We start from the raw sequence: 25,615 nt of genomic DNA on the forward strand, positions 1-25,615 counted from the left end.
TGTGGAAAACCTCCACCTTTCGCCGCAAAAATCATTTCCAAGCTGTGTAGGGAGGAGAATTATGAATGTTGAGACATATTCTGTGCATAATATTCATTAATTAAAGGGGTCCGTTTTTTTTTTTTTTTTTTTAAATTCCTTCATGCATGAATGATGACAAGCACCCTGCAGACGTCCCCCTCGAGTGTTTCCACGACTCTTTGGGCTGGCGTGAAAAACAACTTGAAAGGCTCAATGTTGTCGATTGCTGCACATTTCAACCTGGCTGCAACGTTTGGCGTTCGACAGTTTTTCAAAAGCTGCTTTCTTCTTCTTCTGCGACAACGTTGGTCACTCCAGTGGAAAGAGATTTTTTTTTCCTTTTCTGCCCGCTTGGTTTTGAGCGCCCCCCCCCCCCCCCCCACCTACTAACGACATCCGGCCCGTCGCTGGCATGACACCCGTCCGCTGTAGTGGCTGACGCGCACCAACTTTCTGTTTGTATGCGCTCAAGTGGACATGTTGAGGTTGTTGATGATGACAGCCCTCACATCTGTACCTGAGAAATTCTCGACGTGTGCGTTGGGCGCAACTCGATAATGAAGTGCGGCGGCGTTCTGGTGTGCAAGCGCAAGTGTTTGTCCTAATTGGGCGCGAAGGGTGCACGGGCACTTTTTTGCGGTGTCGTACATCAAGTCCATAATGGCGGCGGCGTTTAACTTTATCGCCTCATTAACGCAAAGTGTCACTTTTGTCTGGTAGGCGCTCTCTCGGCGACATGGAGCCGCGCCGATTAATTAAGCAGAAATGTTCATTAATCGTGTTTACTTGGTTTGCCGCCTTGCTGTAAATGTCACCTACGTGATGATGTAAACGCCGTGGTGGTTGGGGAACAAAATGTTAAGACTTGATTTTTGCAGCTGATGGCGCTTGTCTGACCCTATTGCTGCTTTTCCACTGCTTAAAGCGGGTACCAGCGGGTTCTGTTTTTTTGTACTGGTGCAAAGCTGATGTTAGATGAGGGCAAGCAGATTCATCGTGGATTCGGATTTCAATTCCGGTTAGGGTTTCAAAGTAGGGTTTGAAGCCAAGGTTATGGTTTCAAATTAAGGTTTCATGCCGAAGTTTGTGTTTTAAGTCAGGGTGAGGGTCTCTTATCATGATTTGGAGTCAAGTTTAGGGTTTCAAATTTGGTTTCAAGCCACCGTTAGGGTTTGTAATATCGGCTATGATTTACAGCCAGTGAGATTTTCAAACATGTGTTTCAAACCAAAGTTAGGGTTTCAAATTAGAGTCCCGAGAAAGGGTGAGGCTTTCAGGTGTGAGTGATCAGTCTAAAATTAGGGCGTGAAGCCAAGGTTAGGCTTTCCATTGGCAGTTTTAAGCCGTGGTTGGGGTTTCAAATTCTGGTTTGAAGTAAAGGTTAGGCTTTAAAATTCAGGTTTCTAGCCAGGTTTGGGTTGGTAGTATTGGTTATGATTTCCAAGTGGAGTTTGAAGCCAGCATCATGTTTCCAATGAGGGTTTCAGGCATGGGAGAGAGTTTCAAATTAGAGTTCTGAGCCACAATGGGGCTTCAAACAACGCTTTTGCTTTCAATCATTTCAAGTTCAGGTAGCAAGACTGGATTAGGCTTTGAAACAACTCAAAGGCCTGAAATTAGTGTATTGGATGTTTTGCAGCCTTTTGGGGAGAATTTTGGGGGTAGAATTGTTTTTTTTGTTTTTTGTTTGTATTTGAATGGGCGTCAATGATACGCAAATTCTGGCTATTTGTGGGCCGGTCCGGTCCCAATCCTCCACAAATAGAAAGTTGTTTAAATAGACTGGATGGCTTGCTCTATCTTCTGCCCGGATTAGTGATTGTTTCTTGCTGCCTCATCGGACCAACAACGCGAGCGCTGCTCAAGCGCAAGCCGGATCGGGTTTTCCCGCAATGCCAGGTCATCATTGCGATTGCTCAACAGTGACGTCGTCTTTTCTAAAAAAAAAAAAAAAACAAGCCAACAAGCGTTTGTCCGTCTTTGACGGCATCACAAACACGGCGGCCTTCGCTCCTTTTGCCGCTTGCGAAGTATTTCATTCCAGTGACTGGCAGGCCTCATCACTCAGGCAAATTTGCGTCACCATCCACCGGCTTTCCTCTTTCCCCGCTCGGCCCATTAGAGGATTCCTCGGCAAAAAGTGCCTCGCCTGGCCCGCCTGCCCCCGCCTGGCATCAGAGGCGCGCGCGCTAATGAAAGGCATTATACATTACAAAGTGTTTGATTTAAGTCTTGCTTTACAGGCAGGGGGCTTTTCCACGCCGCCGCCGCCGCCGCCGCAGATAAGCCGGCCGAGCCGTCCTCGCCACTCAAAGGACATCAAAAGGTTCAAATTGTGTACGGGCCTCCTCCTCGCGCTCTTGTTGTCAGTGTTCCGCGCTATCGCGATTTCCATAACATAGCCGGCATGATCCGCCCGCTCAATGGCTGCTTTAGGGCGAGCTGTCACAACATTAGGTACACCCGGCCCCGTTTAGGTCTCGGCTAATCCTTGAGCCGCATCGACGCCGTCGCCGATAAACAAACGTGAACGACGCCGTCGCAAATGCTTTCATACGTGACGATTGAGAGAGCGCCTTGCGAGGCTTTGGGAACACGATTCCGAGGCATTCAGACGGGGGGGTTCGCAAAAAAGGGATCATGCGATCTCAGCGAGGGTGAGGAACAAGGTGGACTTTCTGATCCTCGCATTCGATGTGGTTTCAATGAACACAGAAAATACGTTTGGGAAGAGCAAAGGCAGATGTTTTTCCAACCACTTTGCTCTGCGAGATCATCGGCGGTAGCGTTTTAAAGTCGGGTTTGAAGGCTAAAGTGGCATTTCAAATGCAGGTTTTAATATTTAAGGATGAGGGTTTTAAAGCCTGCCTTTGGGTTTTGAGTTTCAGATTACAAATTTCAAACTAAAGATTGAATCTTCAATCGGTGTTTAAAGACCAAATTAGGGTTTCGCATTTGGGGTTGAAGGCTGCCTGCGTTAGGGATTGAAATGAGGGTTTGAAGCCTGCGACGCCGTTTCAAACAAGGTTTCGAGTTTTGGATTAGGATTTAAAGTCAAAGGTAGGATTTTGAATTAGCTTTTTCCTCAAATGAGTGTTTAAAACCAAGGTCAGGTTTTCAAAGTAATGTTTCTATTCCAGGCTGGAGTATCAAGAACGTGTTATAAGCCAAGGATAACGTTTCAAATCAACATTTAAAACAATGACAAGGTTTTAAAATTAGGGTTTAAAGACATGATTAGGGTTTCAAACAAGTTTAGGGTTTCAAAATTAGCCCTAAAATTAGGGTTTCAAACTCGCGTTAGGGTTAAAAAGTAGGGTTTCAAACTAGGGTTAGTGTTTCAATGTCTGTTTTCAAACTTTGGTTAGGGTTTCAAAGTAGGGTTTAAAGAAGGGTTAAGGCTTCAAACTAGGGTTAGGTTTTCAACGTAGAGTTTCGATCCCGGGTTAGGGTTTCAAAATGATGGTTTCAAGTAGGATTAGGGTTTCAAACTAGCGTTTTCAACATAGTGTTTCACACCCGGGTTTCAAAGAAGGGTTTCAATCTAGGGTTTCAATGTACGGTTTCTAATTAGTGATAGGGTTTAAAAGTGGGGTTTGGGTACGGTTTCAAACTACCGGTAGGGTTTCAACATAGGGTTTCCATCTAGGTTCAGGCTTTAGGCTTTCAGGCCTGGCTTGATTGTTAGGGTTTGTCTTTGAAAGTGTAAATGAAAACCCTTTTAGTCTGACTACTTGGATTGAAGTCATTTTTATTGGAGGGGCAAAAAGTTGATATGAACGTCGCAAATATTTGTATGGGCAAACACGATCAGGGCGCAAGCAAATACCAGCAGGCACAAACAAATCGCTGTATTTGGAGCCTTAATTCCATGCATTATTGATGGCGCGGTGCGCAAGCAGAAGCTTGCCCGAACGGCGGTGTCGCAGCCGCAAGGCTGCTTCTTATCGCCACTCCGTTTCATCGGTGCAATAATGAAGAGCAAACGGAAATGTGAGAATTTATTTGCCACAAGGTCATTGCTGTGCCATGGTGTTTTTTTATTTTATTTTATTATTATTTTTTTTTTTTCCTCAAGACTTCAGGGTACATTGTGAACAATAAGGGACCCAAAACGGAACCTTGAGGCATTCCTAGATTTTTTGGAACGCAGAATAGACCTGACGTCTCACGTTAACACACATTGTTCTCTACCTTGCAGGTAGCACTTCAACCACATTAGAGCTGCAGAGGGTGCAATGTAAATTCCAGCAATTTTTTTTTTCATACAAATGCAGTAGTCCATTCTTGAGGTCGAAAAACACAGCAGCCACGACATTCCCTTCATCCAATGACCGTTTGATCTGTTCCAGTAGCTAGATGTTGGCCGCTTGTGTGTTGTTCTTCTGTCTGAAGCTAAAGCAAGCCCTGAGGATGCAGCAGTTGGTTAGTCTCAAGATGTTCCATCAAATGTTGTGCCACCATTTTTCCAGCACTTTTGCGACTGCAGGAAGGAGGGCAATAGGCTAGCACTTACTGACTGCTGTAATTACAGCCATTTTCCAGCTCTGTGTGAAAGTGTTTGTTTGTACTGTTAAATTGAGCAATATTTCAGTGATTTTTGATTAAGGTCATGATAACCCTTAACGATTGTAAAAATCACACATTTCTTTGCATGAATGTCAAAAAACGATTCTTGCAAAGATATTCGAACTTCAAAAACAAATCCCCCACATTTCCCCAAATGATTGTTGTGAAGTTAAATCTTGCGGTTGGCATGTGTGGCTGGCTGTAGTTGCAAGGTTGTGTGTCAGAATCTCGTTTTTCAAAGATGAGATTTTCTGTATTGTTGGCGTCGTTGTCCGTGGCAGGTGATCCAGACAGTGAGCGGCGTGGACAAGGACGAGCCTCCGAGCGGCCACCGCTTCTTCTTCTCCTTGGATGCCGCTGTAGCCGCAAATCTCAACTTCACCCTGCGGGACAACAAAGGTGAGCGAGCGGCCAACAAGGCGCTCAAACAACCCCCTGCCCGCCCGCTTGGGGGTGGAACAGCCTATTTGTCTGTGGCACCTTGTGGCACGTCTTATTATACCCTTACAAGATTTTTCGAGAAAAGAAAACGCCTTACTATAACCTTACCACGTTTTTCCCCAAAAACGCCTTACTGGCTTACCAAGTTTTTCGAAAAACACGCTTTACTATAGCCTTACCACTTTTTTTGAAAAGAACGCCTTACTATACCCTGAGCAGTTTAAAAAAAAAAAAAATTTTAAAAAGAAAACGCCTTACTATACCCTTACGATGTTTTCCCCCAAAAAACCTTACTATACCCTTACCACTTTTTTTTGAAAAAAAAAATAAATAAATAAAAACGCCTTACTATACCCTTACCAAGCTTTTCAAAAAAAACCTCTTTACTATAACCTTACCACTTTTTTTGAAAAAAAAAAAAATGCCTTACTATACCCTTACCACTTTTTGGGGAAAAGAACGCCTTACTATACCCTTACCATGTTTTTCCAAAAAAAACGCCTTACTATACCCCTATCACGTTTTTCGTAAAAAACGCCTTACTATACCCTTACCATCCATCCATCCATCCATTATCTGTACCGCTTCTCCTCACAAGGGTCGCGGGGCGTGCTGGAGCCTATCCCAGCTGTCTTTGGGCAGTAGGCGGGGGACACCCTGAACTGGTTGCCAGCCAATCGCAGGGCTATACCCTTACCACTTTTCGAAAAAAAAAAACGCCTCACTATACCCTTATCACGTTTTTCGAAAAAAAAAAAGCCTTATTATACCCTTACCATGTTTTTTGAAAAAAACGCCTTACCATATACCCTTACCACTTTTTTTGAGGGAAAAAAAACGCCTTACTATACCCTTACCATGTTTTTCGAAAAAAAACGCCTCACTATACCCTTATCACGTTTTTAAAAAAAAAACGCTTTATTATACCCTTACCGTGTTTTTTGAAAAAAACACCTTACTACACCCTTTCCACTTTTCGAAAAAAAACGCCTCACTATACCCTTACCACTTTTCGAAAAAAAACGCCTCACTATACCCTTATCACGTTTTTCGAAAAAAAAACGCCTCATTATATCCTTACCATGTTTTTTGAAAAAAACGCCTTACTATACCCTGATCACGTTTTTCGAAAAAAACGCCTTACTATACCCTTACCACTTTTTTCGGAAAAAAAACGCCTTACTATACCCTTACCATGATTTTTGAAAAAAACACCTTACTATACCCTTTCCACTTTTCGAAAAAAAACGCCTCACTATACCCTTATCACGTTTTTGGAAAAAAACGCCTTACTATACCATGTTTTTTGAAAAAAATGCCTTACTATACCCTTATCACGTTTTTCGACAAAAACGCCTTACTATACCCTTACCATTTTTTTCCCCAAAAAACGCCTTACTATACCCTTACCATGTTTTTTGAAAAAAACGCCTTACTATACCCTTACCACTTTTTCGGAAAAAAAAAACACCTTACTATACCCTTATCACGTTTTTCGAAAAAAAAACGCCTCATTATATCCTTACCATGTTTTTTGAAAAAAACGCCTTACTATACCCTGATCACGTTTTTCGAAAAAAACGCCTTACTATACCCTTACCACTTTTTTCGGAAAAAAAAACGCCTTACTATACCCTTACCATGATTTTTGAAAAAAACACCTTACTATACCCTTTCCACTTTTCGAAAAAAAACGCCTCACTATACCCTTATCACGTTTTTGGAAAAAAACGCCTTACTATACCATGTTTTTTGAAAAAAATGCCTTACTATACCCTTACCATGTTTTTTGAAAAAAACGCCTTACTATATACCCTTACCACTTTTCGAAAAAAACGCCTTACTATACCCTTACCACTTTTTGGGGGGGGAAAAAAAAAATACCTTACTATACCCTTACCATGTTTTCCAAATAAAACGCCTTACTATACGCTTACCATGTTTTCGAAAAAAAACGCCTTACTATACCCTTACTATGTTTTTTAAAGAAAACGTCTTATTATATATACTCTTACCATTTTTTTCCAAAAATTCTGACATATATATAAAAACGGCATGGCCGAGATTCGAACCCAGTTCCTCAGGTTTTCAATCCCACGACGGTATCCTCTCAGCCAGGAGGGAGCTGGAAAGCATGACTGCTCGTTGTCCATACATATTTAATCAGAAAAAATGCCTGGATGGTTAGAAATGTATTTTTTTTTTTTTTTTTTAAAAAAGCTTTAATATACCCTTACAATTTAAAAAAAAATGCCTTACTATACCCTTACCACATTTTTGGAACAAAACGCCTTACTATATATACCCTTACCATGTTTTTAGAAAAAAACGCCTTACTATATACCCTTCCCATTTTTTTCCAAAAATTCTGACATATATATAATAATGGCAAGGCCGAGATTCGAACCCAGTTCCTCAGATTTTCAATCCCACGATGGTATCCTCTCAGCCAGGAGGGAGCTGGAAAGTATGACTGCTCGTTGTCCATACATATTTAATGAAAAAAAATGCCTAGATGGTTAGAAATTTTTTTTTTTTTTGAAAAAAGCCTTAATATACCCTTACAATTTAAAAAAAAATGCCTTACTATACCCTTACCACATTTTTGGAACAAAACGCCTTACTATATATACCCTTACCATGTTTTTTGAAAAAAACGCCTTACTATATACCCTTCCCATTTTTTTCCAAAAATTCTGACATATATATAATAATGGCAAGGCCGAGATTCGAACCCAGTTCCTCAGATTTTCAATCCCACGATGGTATCCTCTCAGCCAGGAGGGAGCTGGAAAGTATGACTGCTCGTTGTCCATACATATTTAATGAAAAAAAATGCCTAGATGGTTAGAAATTTTTTTTTTTTTGAAAAAAGCCTTAATATACCCTTACAATTTTTTTTTTAAAAATGCCTTACTATACCCCTATCACGTTTTACGAAAAAAACGCCTTACTATACCCTTACCATGTTTTTTGAAAAAAACACCTTACTATACCCTTACCACTTTTTCGGAAAAAAAAACGCCTTACTATACCCTTACCACTTTTTTAGAAAAAAAACGCCTTACTCTACCATTACCATGTTTTTTGAAAAAAACGCCTTACTATACCCTTACCACTTTTTTGGGGCGGGGAAAAAAAAAACCTTACTATACCCTTACCATGTTTAAAAAAAAAAAAAAAAACGCCTTACTATACCCTTACCACTTTTTCGGAAAAAAAACCACCTTACTATACCCTTACCATGTTTTCCAAAAAAAAACGCCTTACTATACCCTTACCATGTTTTTTGAAAAAAAACGCCTTACTATACCCTTATCCTTATCACGTTTTTCGAAAAAAAAACGCCTTACTATACCCTTATCCTTATCACGTTTTTTTCGAAAAAAAACGCCTTACTATACCCTTACCACTTTAAAAAAAAAAACCAAAAAAAAGCCTTACTCTACCATTACCATGTTTTTTGAAAAAAACGCCTTACTATACCCTTACCACTTTTTTTGGGGGGGGGGGACGCCTTACTATACCCTTACCATGTTTTTCGAAAAAAAACGCCTTACTATATACCCATACCACTTTTTCAGGAAAAAAAACGCCTTACTATACCCTTACCATGTTTTTTGAAAAAAACGCCTTACTATACCCTTACCACTTTAAAAAAAAAAAAACGCCTTACTCTACCCTTACCATGTTTTTCGAAAAAAAAACGCCTTACTATACCCTTGCCACTTTTTCAGGAAAAAAAACGCCTTACTATACCCTTACCATGTTTTTTGAAAAAAACGCCTTGCTATACCCTTACCACTTTAAAAAAAAAAAAAAAAAACGCCTTACTATACCCTTACCATGTTTTTCGAAAAAAAAACGCCTTTCTATACCCTTACCACTTTTTCAGGAAAAAAAACGCCTTACTATACCCTTACCATGTTTTTTGAAAAAAACGCCTTACTATACCCTTACCATGTTTTTCGAAAAAAAACCGCCTTACTATACCCTTACCATGTTTAAAAAAACAAAAAAAACGCCTTACTATACCCTTACCATGTTTTTCGAAAAAAAACGCCTTACTATACCCTTACCATGTTTAAAAAAACAAAAAAAACGCCTCACTATACCCTTACCAAGTTTTTCGAAAAAAAAAAAAAACGCTTTACTATACCCTTACCACTTTTTTTGAAAAAAAAAATGCCTTACTATACCCTTACCATTTTTGGGGAAAGGAACGCCTTACCTTTACCACTTTAAAAAAAAAAAAATAAATAAAAACGCCTTAATATACCCTTACCAATTTTCTTGAAAAACACGCCTTACTATACCCTTATCACGTTTTTCGAAAAAAAAACGCCTCATTATATCCTTACCATGTTTTTTGAAAAAAACGCCTTACTATACCCTGATCACGTTTTTCGAAAAAAACGCCTTACTATACCCTTACCACTTTTTTCGGAAAAAAAACGCCTTACTATACCCTTACCATGATTTTTGAAAAAAACACCTTACTATACCCTTTCCACTTTTCGAAAAAAAACGCCTCACTATACCCTTATCACGTTTTTGGAAAAAAACGCCTTACTATACCATGTTTTTTGAAAAAAATGCCTTACTATACCCTTATCACGTTTTTCGACAAAAACGCCTTACTATACCCTTACCATTTTTTTCCCCAAAAAACGCCTTACTATACCCTTACCATGTTTTTTGAAAAAAACGCCTTACTATACCCTTACCACTTTTTCGGAAAAAAAAAACACCTTACTATACCCTTACCATGTTTTCCCAAAAAAACGCCTTACTATACCCTTACCATGTTTTTTGAAAAAAACGCCTTACTATATACCCTTACCACTTTTCGAAAAAAACGCCTTACTATACCCTTACCACTTTTTGGGGGGGGGGAAAAAAAAATACCTTACTATACCCTTACCATGTTTTCCAAATAAAACGCCTTACTATACGCTTACCATGTTTTCGAAAAAAAACGCCTTACTATACCCTTACTATGTTTTTTAAAGAAAACGTCTTATTATATATACTCTTACCATTTTTTTCCAAAAATTCTGACATATATATAAAAATGGCATGCCCGAGATTCGAACCCAGTTCCTCAGGTTTTCAATCCCACGACGGTATCCTCTCAGCCAGGAGGGAGCTGGAAAGCATGACTGCTCGTTGTCCATACATATTTAATCAGAAAAAATGCCTGGATGGTTAGAAATGTATTTTTTTTTTTTTTTTTTAAAAAAGCTTTAATATACCCTTACAATTTAAAAAAAAATGCCTTACTATACCCTTACCACATTTTTGGAACAAAACGCCTTACTATATATACCCTTACCATGTTTTTTGAAAAAAACGCCTTACTATATACCCTTCCCATTTTTTTCCAAAAATTCTGACATATATATAATAATGGCAAGGCCGAGATTCGAACCCAGTTCCTCAGATTTTCAATCCCACGATGGTATCCTCTCAGCCAGGAGGGAGCTGGAAAGTATGACTGCTCGTTGTCCATACATATTTAATGAAAAAAAATGCCTAGATGGTTAGAAATTTTTTTTTTTTTTGAAAAAAGCCTTAATATACCCTTACAATTTAAAAAAAAATGCCTTACTATACCCTTACCACATTTTTGGAACAAAACGCCTTACTATATATACCCTTACCATGTTTTTTGAAAAAAACGCCTTACTATATACCCTTCCCATTTTTTTCCAAAAATTCTGACATATATATAATAATGGCAAGGCCGAGATTCGAACCCAGTTCCTCAGATTTTCAATCCCACGATGGTATCCTCTCAGCCAGGAGGGAGCTGGAAAGTATGACTGCTCGTTGTCCATACATATTTAATGAAAAAAAATGCCTAGATGGTTAGAAATTTTTTTTTTTTTGAAAAAAGCCTTAATATACCCTTACAATTTTTTTTTTAAAAATGCCTTACTATACCCCTATCACGTTTTACGAAAAAAACGCCTTACTATACCCTTACCATGTTTTTTGAAAAAAACACCTTACTATACCCTTACCACTTTTTCGGAAAAAAAAACGCCTTACTATACCCTTACCACTTTTTTAGAAAAAAAACGCCTTACTCTACCATTACCATGTTTTTTGAAAAAAACGCCTTACTATACCCTTACCACTTTTTTGGGGCGGGGAAAAAAAAAACCTTACTATACCCTTACCATGTTTAAAAAAAAAAAAAAAAACGCCTTACTATACCCTTACCACTTTTTCGGAAAAAAAACCACCTTACTATACCCTTACCATGTTTTCCAAAAAAAAACGCCTTACTATACCCTTACCATGTTTTTTGAAAAAAAACGCCTTACTATACCCTTATCCTTATCACGTTTTTCGAAAAAAAAACGCCTTACTATACCCTTATCCTTATCACGTTTTTTTCGAAAAAAAACGCCTTACTATACCCTTACCACTTTAAAAAAAAAAACAAAAAAAAAGCCTTACTCTACCATTACCATGTTTTTTGAAAAAAACGCCTTACTATACCCTTACCACTTTTTTTGGGGGGGGGGGACGCCTTACTATACCCTTACCATGTTTTTCGAAAAAAAACGCCTTACTATATACCCATACCACTTTTTCAGGAAAAAAAACGCCTTACTATACCCTTACCATGTTTTTTGAAAAAAACGCCTTACTATACCCTTACCACTTTAAAAAAAAAAAAACGCCTTACTCTACCATTACCATGTTTTTTTTAAAAAAACGCCTTACTATACCCTTACCACTTTAAAAAAAAAAAAAAAAAACGCCTTACTATACCCTTACCATGTTTTTCGAAAAAAAAACGCCTTTCTATACCCTTACCACTTTTTCAGGAAAAAAAACGCCTTACTATACCCTTACCATGTTTTTTGAAAAAAAACGCCTTACTATACCCTTACCATGTTTTTCGAAAAAAAACCGCCTTACTATACCCTTACCATGTTTAAAAAAACAAAAAAAACGCCTTACTATACCCTTACCATGTTTTTCGAAAAAAAACGCCTTACTATACCCTTACCATGTTTAAAAAAACAAAAAAAACGCCTCACTATACCCTTACCAAGTTTTTCGAAAAAAAAAAAAAAACGCTTTACTATACCCTTACCACTTTTTTTGAAAAAAAAAATGCCTTACTATACCCTTACCATTTTTGGGGAAAGGAACGCCTTACCTTTACCACTTTAAAAAAAAAAAAAAAAATAAAAACGCCTTAATATACCCTTACCAATTTTCTTGAAAAACACGCCTTACTATACCCTTACCGCGTTTTTGGAACAAAACGCCTTACTATACCCTTACCACTTTTTCGGAAAAAAAAAAACGCCTTACTATACCCTTACCAAGTTTTCTGACTACGGTATCACAACAAACTAGATATGTATGAAGTGCTGCGTCCTTGGGTGGAAAATACGATGTATGCTCCTACTCTATTGGTGCTCGCCAAGCACTGCTCCCAGGTTGTCATAGTAACTAGTCCGACTTGGCATTGGCCCCCAAGAAGACAGGACTGCCTCCTCAAACCAGGCTAATCTCATCGAGGCCAACAAAAGTAGCCTACTGTAACTTTTCTCTGGTGTCATCAAGACACCTGAGCTGTTTTAAACTGTGGAAAAAAAAAGTTTCATGCGTCTTCTTTTAAAGACAAATGATTGACACAAGCACATTTTTAGATTTTTACATCTATTTTCATCTCCTCTTAGCACTTTTTTTTTTCTCTTTTTTGTGTCGTTATTGATTCTGACATTCTTTCTGGCTGTGGGACAGAGCCACCCGCCGTGGTTCTCTGTGCCATCAGACAGTCGTGAGGAAACAGGTGGTCACTGCAAGGCAGCGGCAAAACTTAATGAATCGTGCTAATGACGCCATCTGCTGAGTGTCATCAAGTCTCACGGTCAACTCAAGTTGATTTGATGTATAACGCCCGCCTAACATGTCAAAAGATGGCGCCAACGGCCTGGCTCATAGCAAAGTAGTCATTAGTGTCAAGGAATTGCATTTTGTTTTAAGATCAAATTTAAGTGGAAATTTTAAAGAACGAACCCACCTTGGCCTCCGGGGGGCAATATAAGACAGACAGACAGACAAAACGGAACGTCAGACGGTGTCACAGCATTGTTTGCTTCCAAATTGTAATTACTTTAAAGGTTACCCTGTATATGCATTATGTGTTAGCATTAGCATTAAGCTAGTGGACCAAAGCCTAAGCTATAGTCGATTGTTGTTGCGACTTTCAGCTGGTGCCTTATCTTATTTTTGGCTTTGGAGTAAACTTCAACTGGTCGTGGCAATAAACTGTTTCGATTCAACAGGGACTGAGTGCATTTGGCGTCGTTTTTTCGTGTGTGTGGTCATACCAGATAACACGGCCTCCATACTGACCAAGCGAGGCGGCTTCCGGAGGCGGGAGCAGCCGGCGTACCGGCTGCCTGTGCTGATCGTGGACAGCGGCAGCCCGGCCCTGAGCAGCACCAACACGCTGTCGGTGCGCGTGTGCGAGTGCGACGGCGGCGGTGCGCCCCTGTCGTGCGGCGTCGTGGCCTACACGGCCACCGGCCTGAGCACCGGCGCCCTCTTGGCTATTTTGGGATGCGTCCTCACGCTGCTGGGTAAGAATCCTGCGCCACTGCCGCTCATTTCTTTCCGCGACGAGTGCAGGTGGAATACGCCGAGGACGGCCGTCGGCGCGCTGAGGTGATACGTCTGCCTTCCAGCTTCTTTACGGCCGCAACCCTCGTTTGCTCCTTGCTGCTTGAGAGACAACAACAACAACCTCCCACTGCACATGCTTAAAATGGCCTCTCCCTAAAATGAGCCTCAAATGTGTAATTTAAAGGTCATAAAAATGGCAGCAAGACAAAAAAAAACATCACTGGCACTCAAACAGGAATGTCATATATGTGTCACAAGAGCAAGTTCACTTGCGGACTACAAATGGAATTTCCCCATGATGGACACATTTCAGTGTAATCAATTCTGTGGTTTGACTTCATGCTAATATATTTTCTTCCGCGATACCTCTAACATATGAACAGTGGTTTCAGTCTAACAACTGCGCTACTTCAACATTTAGGAGTGGCCTTTGGTTGCAAAACTATGGTCTGTTCTGGTTAGTGACATACTAGCACTGCGAGTGACGGCAACTCACCAGGGCGGCTGTTCACGTGACCACCTCGTCGTATCTGCAAGATCGTGGTTGCACTTTTTCCATTCATGACACACACACACACTTCTGCTAAACATCATAACATATACTTGGTGCAATACGTACACAGTATGTCCCATGTTGGAATGGATGCTTCAGATTGTCCGACGAAAAGTTTGTTGACTGCGCTGGCCCCTTGACACAGTGAAGTCTTGCCTTGGCCCCGCTGTAAACAGTTGGCAAACAGAGGGCATTTTCTATCCAAAATGCTGCAGCGCTACCTGCTGCTGGCAGTCTGGCTCATTAACACTCCTCAAGTGCCTGACGTTTAAAGGGCCGGAGCATCCGACCCGTATCAATCCCTCCCAATGAAAAACCTATCAAACTTGGCATTGAATGTTTTTGATTGTAATGGTCATTTCAAGAGTTCATGCATGTACAGTTTATCTTGACATGCAGATAGTCTTTGTTTCTGTATGAATTTACTTATTAAGAGGCTGAGAATTTAGAAAAAAAAAAAAGACCTATGGTTTGGACCTTTAGCCACATGCGCTAGAATATTTCAGCGTTCCCAATAGTGTAGAATATTGGAAGGAGAAGAAGAAACGCAAACCAGCGTCAGGAAGTGTAACACAAGTGCTGGCGGAGTGAATTTATTGCAGTCAAGATCCACATAAATGTTGTTGACGAAGCGCAAATGTCACACTTTATTGTAGCTGCTGGAGGAGGTCAGCATTGCAGCGCAAGGCAAGCCCTCGTGTTTTATGAGTTTTTGCGCAGGGGTCACACGGAGACCAAAGCCAAGTTTCCACTCTGGTAAACACGGGCGACCCGGGTCAGCCCATTCCGAATAACCGTGTGCATGTTGACAAGCTCGACGGCGCTGGAACCCGGCCAGCCGAATCAATTAGTCCACGTTGCTTCTCGGCTTTTCTGGCTTGTGGAGCGTTTTCTGCTGCTGGCAACACTTCACCGTTTTTTTTTTTTTTTTGTACGCTCACCTTGACTGCACAGCCAACATTTAACCCCATTTGTCCAACTCTGTCGGGTGTTCATTTATTGAAATCGGATGTAAACGCCCAACCAGCAAAAAGTGTATTTTTCCTTGCAAAATCCGCAGCTTTTTATTTATTTTTTTTCCAGCTGCATTTTCTTGTCAGGTTAGCGAAACGCAGCCACTTAAATGCGAAGTGCTTAACCCACCAAGCGCCACCTTGCTCGTGCTCGTACGCGACAAAGGTGCAAAGAGTCGCCATTCAACTCAGGAGGACGCAAACGAGCTTAAAGCAACGCTGAAATGAGCCTGGCCATACGGTCGCTACGTGACCTAACATCCGGCGAGCCCAAAGAGACGCACGCAGACGAATGCTTAGCACTTGTGCTCCTATCATATCGTTTAATGGCACAAACTGACATCAGAGGCGAGGTAGCATTAAGAGAGAAGTCAACCCAAACACATTTTTTTCAAGAATACGTTCCCAGCAGGCCCACGAGTTGAAAGACGGCATTCTGATAAATATTGCGTTTGTGGAATATGACTTAGGCAGCAAAACCCGTCTGTTTTTAGTCATCTCTAGGAGCAGCCATTTTGTCACTTCTGTCAACTGAATATGACATCACAGATGCTCAGGGCTCAGTTAACGACCAATCGTGGCTCAGCTTCAGAAAACAGGTGAGTCTTGATTGGTGGTTACCCTGAGCAACTATGATGTCATTTTCAGTCGACAGAAGTGACAAAATGGCCACCCCCAGAGATGGATAAAAACGGGTGGATTAACTCTTATTCCAGTCCGACGGACAAGTACGAGGATGAAACCACCATCTGGTACAGGACACAGTAAGGTCCGTCTTCGGTGGGTGAAGCAGCATGTGGTTCGGGAGGTTACGATCCGTGGGGGCGGTCAAATGTGCGCAGTCGGGTAAAATGAGCAAATATTGATCAATAAGGGGCTAAAAGTTCAAATACTGAATGTTGACTATTTTTTTTTAAAAAAGGTCTTTCCTCTCTCACTGACATTTTCTTCATGGACGTTACGTTCAACGTAATCACTCAGACGATACAATAAATACACCACATTGGAAGTGAGATGGGGGGAAAATAAAAGTGCTGCACCCTCACAAATCTCCTTGAGGGCTATTTTCTGTTTTTGTTCTCATTGAAATATTTCCGTTGGTTTTTAATGAAGCATCCTGACAACTATCTGGCACCTTCATTTAGCCGCGTAGGTGCTCAATCCCCAGGAGGGCCAATTAGGACGTGATGGAGCACTTAAAATTGTTCTCGTCTAAAGCCTCGCTGCCTGTCAACCACTTGTGATCTCTTTGACTTGACGGCGTTCATCGGACAGCGTTTTGGCGTTGAAAGAGCGTAATTGTTTGCGAAAGGTAGAAGAAAAAGAACAAGTCCTGTTTGAGGACTGAAGTGACAGTTTGGCACAAGTTTACAAAAGAGCTTTTGAGGTTATTTGAGGATATGGAAAGGAAATCATGGAAAAGGAACAAGACACGCTTTTCCTGTTGGTAAAAGCGCAAAGGGACTTGAAGTGGCGCACATGGCGGTTGCAAACTTGTCTCCTCGTCATTTCTTTGTGGCGAATGACTTGGGAGACTCAACACAACCGGGTGCTCCTCCGACCACAATCATAAGGATTGACCATCGGAAATACTAGTAGGATTTTCCATGCCGTTTTTGGAGCGGATCGGGCAGGAAGAATCACTCTTCAAACAGCCCGAACCTCCGCCTAATCGTTCAGAGACATCCAAGAATTGTGTCTTTGCCGGCTTTGGTCAATTTGGGCTGCAAGTCAGCCTGATTATCGGTGTGTGTGTACCCAGGTTTTTGGTCCACACGGTGAGGTCTTTCTCGTCTTGGCTGTCAAGTCTCTTGCAAAGACCAAGTCTTGTAATTGGACATCCTGTGGACCATCTGCTCATTGGCACCTCGAGGTACATGCAGCGATGCATGCTGGGAGGTCACCTTGTTCGCTATTAATTGAGGATCACTGAAACGGGAAAAATATAAGCTTTTATGGAACTGGACCGTCGGTGCCTGACATTTTCTAGCTGTCTTATTCTCGCCGCTTCTTTGATTGATCATTGGCTGCTTTCCAGGCTGCCCGGCAGGCAATAAAAGCTTCAAGAAGATCCCTGGAAAGCGCAGAACGTCTTCTAGTCACTCGCTCTGAATCAATCAGAAATTAGAAAGGAGCTGGTGCAAAATGTTTGGCGCAGATGCCACTGCGAGTGTTTTGAGTGTTGTGGAGCGCCACGAGTCCACAACGGGGCGATGGCCATTCATCTCCCGCATCCCTCCCTCGCATTTCTTCCCTTTTGCTACCTACCTGATTAGCGACTCAGAAGTGGGCTGGAATCTTCTTCCTGGCGCCCACCGCCGAAAAAGAAACCCGGGCCCATGGAATGATATTTCACTGGCAGCAGCTTGACATTGATGGATGGAGGATCATTAGACAATTGCCAGTTTGCTTGAGCGTCGAGTTATTTTCAGCCGCTGATGTATGGCAAGCAAGAAGCCAGGCTGCTTGGATCTCAGACACTTCCTGGTTACCAGGCAGAATGGAGATGGCAGTAGGTATAACGTGGAGTTCTGCCAGGGGGCGCTTGGCTCGTCTTACAGAATGTTCGAAGGAATATAATTAGATGCGACGATATTTGGCTCATTTTGATCATTCTGGATATGCGCCTGACAAACTAGAAAAATGATTTGAGACAAGACTAGCCCAGTAGGTCGGACTCTTAATAAAGTTGTATTTATAACAGACGTTGCAGTTTGAACGTAATGACACTAAGACTGTTACATTTGCGCTGATTTTTGGCATTCGCTCGTCCAAATTACAGGTTTGTGATATTATTCTTTGGATGCGAATAGTCCTTTGTAATGAATGGCCTCTGAAATATTAGCACGTAACAGACACGGTGGCTTGTACCCTACAGACAGAGAGGTGCTGGCCCCTTTCGCACAAATCCTTTTTCGCACCCTGCCTCCCACTCTTCCTCCTAAGTTTTGCCTCTGACGCATCACCGGAAGAGAAATTCTTGGATCCCCTTCGTCCCCACAATTAAGTGTTAAGTGCCACATTCACACATGGCGTAAAAACGGGGTTCACGTTTCGGTGGCGGTTCCAAAGAACGATGAATCGGCATTTGTGTTTAGAAGAATTTCAATGGTACATTTTGTACTTGGTTACGCGAGGCAGTACTGGAGTTTGTAAGTGCTTTTGTTCCCTGAGACTCATCCAAACTGTGCCTTATTTTCTTTCAGTATGTCTTTCAGCTGCACCGCTATCACTTTGGACAAATTAGCCATCAGGTCGGCCATTACGCCTTCTCTTACCGCACTTCACTCCATGCGCTAATTGTTCGAAGCGTCAAGAAGAAATGTTGCATTTCCGACGGGTCTAAAGTGTTTTCCTAATGGCACTGTCACAATTTGATGGCGCAGGATGGCTTCTGGAGAGCGCCATTTGTCCCTCAATATTGACATCATCTCCCTGCCGTCTTCCGCAGTCATGGTCCTTCTCATCGTGACCGCGCGTCGACGGCGGAAGGTTCCGCTCATCCTGGAGGAGGAGCGGGACATCCGGGAGAACATAGTCCGCTACGACGATGAGGGCGGCGGCGAGGAGGACACCGAGGCCTTCGACATGGTCGCCTTGCGCAACCTCAACGTCATTCGAGACCCCGGCGTGCGGCGCGATGTCACGCCAGACACACCTACTTTCTTCCACTACAGCTCGACGGTGGCCGGGGCGACCCGTCCGGCCTACAAGTCGCTCCCGGACAACGTGGTGTTCCGCGAGTTCATCTGGGAGCGGCTCAAGGACGCCGACGTGGACCCGTCGGCGCCGCCTTACGACTCCCTGCAGACGTACGCCTTCGAGGGCAGCGGCTCGGTGGCCGACTCGCTCAGCTCGCTGGAGTCGCTCAGCACCGACTCGGACCAGAACTACGATTACCTCAGCAACTGGGGGCCGCGCTTCAAGAAGCTGGCCGACCTGTATGGCAACGCAGACGGTGCCGGAGTGGGCGGCGGCGCGAGCGGAGGCGGGGTTGCCTTCGCGAAGCCTTTGAACATCGGAGGAGGACACTGACGGAGGAGAGATTTATTGTGAGACCATTTAGTCTGGGAGCAGGACGCAGCAAGTCGAGCGAAAGACTCTTCAAAAAGCTTCGGGGTTTGTTTACCTCCTCGGATGGATATGACTTCAAACGTGTCGACGTTAAAGGTTTCTCTCCTCTGCGGTACAGATGCTGACTGCGTAATGGCAAGCAGGAGGAGTGTTTCCACAGGGTGCGCGATGGCGCTAACGGTCCTAGCTGCCATCATTTTGGGACCTAAAAAGATGAAGGATGATCACAAGGCAAAAACTGACCGAGTTTGTCTTGCGCAAAGTTGACTCAACTGGACCCTCGATGGTTGAGTCCAGTTGCCCCGATTGGACTTTTGTGGGTTACCGTGACCCGGATGACCGAGACTTTACACGGACATCCGCTGTACTCCCAAAAAGTTTGGAATTTTCCAGTTTCAGGTGCAATTTTAGGATGAAACTTGAATGCCTGACAACCTTTCCAGATGAACCTCGCGAACCTCGGACTCGTCAAGCAACAAATTGTGCATTTGGACCTGCATTCAAAAGTTTAGAGAAGGTCAAATGAAATAATCCTGCACTGGAGGTTCATCCCCAAACTTTTTGTGATTAATGTAAGTTAGTTTTACATCGAGGGTGGGGGCCGAGGGCTGAGCTCAAACAAGTATAGTGGGTCATGCTAAGGAAGTGAACCAATCAAAAGAGTGACAGTTTGATGTCTCACACCTCGCGATGTTGAAATTTGTATTATTTTTAACTAGCCTCCGGTCCGAGATAAAAGCAATCCTACTTGGCTTTGCGGGGTCGAGACAGACTTTTCCTTTTTTTTTTTTTTTTTTGTCGGGGGGAGGGGTGGGTTTGTATTTGGCGGACACCATTCTTATTACGCTTGATTGTGACACTGACACCACTTAGACGCTAGAAGAAGAGTGCCAGTCGTACGCCGCCGAGGTACAACTTTGAGGTTTTTGCTTCTGTAGTCCAGCATCTGTGCTCACCTTTATTCATGGAACACACACACTGTATGATAATCATGTCGTTTCCTTTTTTTCCCCACACTTTGACGTACCACTGATGGGTGTTGCTATTTATTTTCAGCAGGCAGGATTGTGACTTTTTATTGTCTTTTTTCCATGAAATAAAATTGCTATTCAGTTAAATTGCAGAGTTGTTAGGTGTCTTTTTCCAGGTATTGACTCAAAGTCTTGGCGCACGTTGAGAACCAAAAGCGATGTGTGTGATAAACCACTCTCGAAATGATTGCTTTGTCACATACGTCTGCTACAAACTGCGACAAACCAAATTTAGTGTGAGTGTTATTGGGCTGTGTGCACATAATCTCCCGCCCAAAAATTGCTCATCTACATCTGGCCTTTACGGGACTTGTCCAAACTATCGCACTGTCTGTGCCGAGCCTACTCCAAAGCACAGAGAAAATGAAATCTAAGGCTGCTTCATGGCATCTTAATTTTGGCAACTTTTTTCCCCATACTACCGACACGGAATCATGAGTGAGTTCAAATGGCTGGAAAAATCTGTGGCAATTAAGAGACCCTGGAAAGTGAATTCAGAGACCACCACGTGAAGAGCACCTGGAAATTAAAAAACGAAATCTTAATCCAAATCCAAACTAACAATATCAAAAAATCCCAAACTACTATAATCCTGGCCTGCGATTCGTATCCTTGTTGTTTTAAAAAAAATTCTGTCTGCCAAATATCGTAATCATCATCTACCATAAAAATCCCGTACGGTTCAGGCCCGAGTTCTAATTTATGACTCTCGGTCTCTGACACAAACAAGCGCAAGTGTACGATAAACCAATCTTAGCGTACGTGCTAATTAGCCCGCAGCTTTGTGCTCTTTGCCGTTCACGTAGGGCAAGACAAACACTTGTGGCAGCTCTCCGTAGGAGAGGCGCCGGCAAAACGTGGAGCAGCATAAACAGCGGCGGGCGCCGACATCGACAGCAGTCAATCAAAATCAGGAGGACCCGTCCGACAAGATGCGTGCCGCGGGGGATACTTAACGGCAATCAGCCGATGCTACTTGCGATCGGTGCCGACATCGGGACCTCCGCTGATTACCCGCACGCGTGAACGCCGCAGCCGGCTGCCGTTCTTATCGTAGGCCAGCATCAGCCGCACGAAATTGCCCCGACGGAGAAATGACGAGACGAGTTCCGGATGGATGTGTGCGACGCGCTCGTCTGCTCGGCCGTGCCGCGACGGACATCTGCAGCGGCTTTCAAAAGTCTACACACCCCGGGTCAAATGCCTGGTCTTTGTGATGTGAAAAATGAGACAGAGGAATCCAGAGGAATCCTTTCACAACCTTTCCCAACACTAATGTGAAAAAATAAGACCGAGCATTTTCTGCTTTCTTTTCTTTCCTCTTGAAACACCGACTGCTCTTTGGAATAAGATCCTCCTTATTATCTTGGTCTCCGGTTTTTGCCCAAAACTGAAAACCCAAAAAAGGGTATCACAAAAACCTGGCTATCGAATGAGGGTCTGTCGACTTTTGATAGCCGCAGTGTGAAGAAGAATTGTGTTTTAGCGCATGCCTTTGATTTTGTTGCCGCTGCTACTGTTCTTTCAAAACACATTTTCCCTGAAAATATGACCGATTGTTCTCGTAAAATGTCAACTTTTTTTAGTCATCGTCGTCTACATTTCTTTTTACAGAGCGTTTGAATTGTGTTTATATAATTGTTTTCCCTTCATATAACTTTCTCTCATAAAACGTGTTTGTTTCATCTATTGTACAACATCTATTCTTCTCTCATAACATTCAAGAAATGTATTTTTCCTTTTTCCTCTATTCAAACTTTTCCTCTGGTGATATAATATATATATAAGTCTCGAACCCTCTACTTTTTGTTGACGGCACAAGGATTCAAAGGAGACAGCCCTGCCACGATACTTGCAGCTCGTCCAGAAAACCAAAGTGGGCAAAGTTCATTTTTGCACACAACAACACGCGCGCACGCACAAAATGCAATGTGACCCGAATCAAGTCAACTTGAATATTCATTTGTGTGGTCAGCCAGCAGCAAACGAGTCCAAAGCAAACTCGTTCTTTTCTTTTGGCATCAGAGAAACAGAAAACACATCAGAGAAAAAAGGGGGGTCACGGGGGCTGTGGCGGTCCTGAGCGAAAGAGAAAAGGCGGCAGATGAAGCGCAAGTCCAAGAAGTATCGCGGCGTCAGGCTGCGCTTTTATTTTCTTCACAGTCGGCCTGCAGCAACGCCAGCAACACTTCGCCGACGTATTTGCACGTACACGCTGTATATATTCTCGCCATCCAATATTTATGGCAGCTACGCGACCCCCCCCACTTTAGCTTCGTAAATATTGGGACATGGATGCAATCGTCATCTTGCTGCCTCAACGGGTGTGGAGACGACTAGTCTTGTAACATTTGAACTGTTTTCCATCATGCGACATTATCTTGTCATATTGCAAGTTTTGGGGTAAAATTGTCATGCTTTTTGCACAATTTTCCTTGTAAAGTTCAGACTTTTATTACATTTTTGGTCTCATTTACGTTTACCAGCTTTTTTGCTCATAAAATTTAAACATTTGTTTTTTACAGCATTAGCCCCAAAAAAACAGTTTTCTCATTACGTACACACATACAGAATGTTACAATGATATTCTTTCGAAACAAAACCTGACTTTACTCTCAAAATAGGGGTTATTTGTCCTTGTAAATTTCTCTGCTCGCAGTCACAAAGTCTTTTTAGAAACTGAAGGCCACGCGGCGGCCGGGCTACGACCTCTCAGGACGACACGGGCGCTAACGAGGCGTAATCGACGGCGGCCTAATTAGCGACGCTTTGTACCCCAACAGGTTTTCATCATCATTAGCTGAGTCGGGATTGATGGTGCGCTCGACACCAAGTGTTTGTTTCGCATGTCGACATGCTAAACGCTTACACGCCACAACAGACTGGGCGGGCCCGCGGGGCTAATCGACGCTCTGAAGATTCGCTGGGATCAAGAAGCTTGCGTTTGGAGGCTGGTCGCCATTCGCGGTTCCAATTGGCACAGCTTGCAAAGTGGCGTTTAAAGGCAGCAGCAAAGCCAGCGGCGGGCCGAGTCTCGACTCACCAGCGCACGCTAGTTGGCCTAGGCAAAATAGGAACGCTTCATTGCAACTTGGTTCCATTCAAATGATAACATATCCAGTCACATTTGTTCTCCTACAATCACACTTTTCACATGTTCTCATTGAAATGTCAGTGTTTTTCTCGTAATATAAACTCTGGTTAATTAATCTCGTTATCTGTTTTTTTTTTTTTACATGAATACTTTTGTAATAATACGTTTTCTCCAGTAATGAAGAAAAAAGGAACATTTCAAAAGTTTTCTGTTATGTTCAGATTCCTTTTTGGACATTTTCTTGTAAACTGTAACCATTGTTTTTTGTTTAATCATATTCACGCAACTTTTCCGACATAATCGTACACAATTTCTAACGTGTTTTCTTATCATTATTATCAGGTATTTGGTGAAACCACCCCCACACTTTTTTTCTTGCAATACAACTTCAAACTTTTCTTACAAAATTCCAAGATTCTTTTTTTTTCCATTTCAAAAGTGTTGTTAGTCAATTTGTATTAATATAAAAACTTTAAAAAAACAAAAAAACATTTTCTCGTAAACGATTACAGTTGCTTTAAATTATCCTGTTGGCACCACATTTTTCTATATACAATGAAATGTTTCTACTCCAATTTTGGTTTTCTTCCCATTCTGTTTTTTTTTGGGGGATTCTACTTTTGTTTTGTAGTACAACCTGATACACCAACTTTTAGTTGTTGTTTTTTCGGTGAAGAATGACCATTTTTTTCAAACCTCATACTCTGAAATGAAAGAAAACTTGAATATTCCATACTGTCTTCGTAAAATGTAAGGTTTTTTTTCCTGTAAAGTCGGCAACTTTTTTGTCGCAAAACGATTCAGGTTAACGTTTCAACGCTGGAATTGCTAGAAATTCGTCAGGACTGTTGTGAGGGATTAAGCATTGAAATGCAAGCTATGAGTAAATCATCTATCAAAGGGCCTATTCAATCCATCAGCGGGCTTTAACGCGCCGCTGCAAATCCATCAGCAGCTGATGGGGACCTTTTACGACACCACAGCGCATTGGCATTCGGCGCCACGCTATTTGTTTGAGCTTATTAGCCACAACACGCACACACACACACACACACACACACACACACACGCTTCCTCTCATCTCCGTTGCATATTTCTACATCCAGTCGTCGGCTGCGCCGCCGGCCACCTAATCATTCCGCTGCGAGCGCGGCCTTGGCTTTTGTTTTTCAAAAAAAGAGAAAAAGTACAATGAGAAGAGCAAATGATCCGTCTTGCATTTAATTGAATTTGACCAGGTCTCGCCTCTGCGTCGGCCTAATCTTGCGGCGCTGCCACTGCCACTCTCTGGCTTGCTCCCATCCCGGCCAGACGTTCAACTTTGAAGCCGCCCGCCCGCACCCGCTGCATTATTCATGACGCCGCCGCGACTAGAACATCTTCAAATGGCCTGTCATTTCCTTTCACCTTCCATCACAATGGCCATACGGCCGCGTATGCTGCACATGCCCCGGGCGGGGGTGGATGTTGGGAAACATTCCGCTACGCAACGCTAAAAGTCGCAATGCGCTGGACACGATACAAAGGGAATAGACAATGAGAATAAAGTTGGCATGTTAAGGGATAAAAGAGTCATAGTTGTACATGTACATCAAAAAAATATTCTGGTAAAAATCACCAAAAAGCTCTTGTAGGATTCATTAAAAAAACAAAAAAAATCCTTAAAAGTGACCCGATTAGACTTTTTCTTAAATTAGTAAATTAAAGAATAGCTGAGTAAAAGTTATTGCAATTTTTAAGGTGAGTGGATTTTCCCCATGAAATAAAAACATTTTAAAAAGTAAAAATTCACTTTTTTTTTTTTTTTTTTTTTTAAATGAAAAATTCTTGTAGAATGTTGTCCACAGCATTTCTTTTGTAACATGAATTATTTGTACCTCATCATAACACGCTGACTTATTTTATATCATCAGAACTTTTTTTTCATGAAACATTGACTCGTAAATGCCGACTCCAAATGCTTCCACTTTTGGACTTCTCATCATTCTGACTTCAGGTTTTGTGAAGTTTATGTTGCATGCGAGCGTAGGCTAATTGTCCTCAAAGGACATGGCGACGTGTTGTTTGCGTTTGCGCGAAGAGCGCCCTCTGGGGGGCAATCACGACATAAGGCGTCACAACATCTCCCCGTCGGCCGCCGTTTGCCATTAACATATCATCG

General features: G+C 42.3%; 1 protein-coding gene across 5 annotated transcripts in view; it reads left to right on the forward strand.

Annotated features, from left to right (window-relative positions):
- The window catches only part of LOC147127064 (cadherin-7-like), a 138,885-nt gene that overhangs the window by 108,703 nt on the left and 4,567 nt on the right, over positions 1–25,615 (forward strand). For 3 of the 5 annotated variants that reach the window (XM_086020668.1, XM_086020669.1, XM_086020667.1), the window contains 3 exons: positions 4,872–4,989; positions 13,398–13,646; positions 18,707–20,447. In XM_086020668.1, the coding sequence (XP_085876794.1) occupies positions 4,872–4,989; positions 13,398–13,646; positions 18,707–19,290 (951 nt within the window). In that variant the 3' untranslated portion in view covers positions 19,291–20,447. Of the gene's footprint in view, positions 1–4,871; positions 4,990–13,397; positions 14,532–18,706; positions 20,448–25,615 lie in introns of those variants that run through there. The other 2 variants (XM_086020672.1, XM_086020671.1) reach the window with 2 other exon arrangements.

This window comes from Filicampus tigris, chromosome 21 (assembly GCF_054856515.1).
Source record: "Filicampus tigris isolate MCC_2025a chromosome 21, RoL_Ftig_1.0, whole genome shotgun sequence".
Classification (NCBI taxonomy): Eukaryota; Metazoa; Chordata; class Actinopteri; order Syngnathiformes; family Syngnathidae; genus Filicampus; species Filicampus tigris.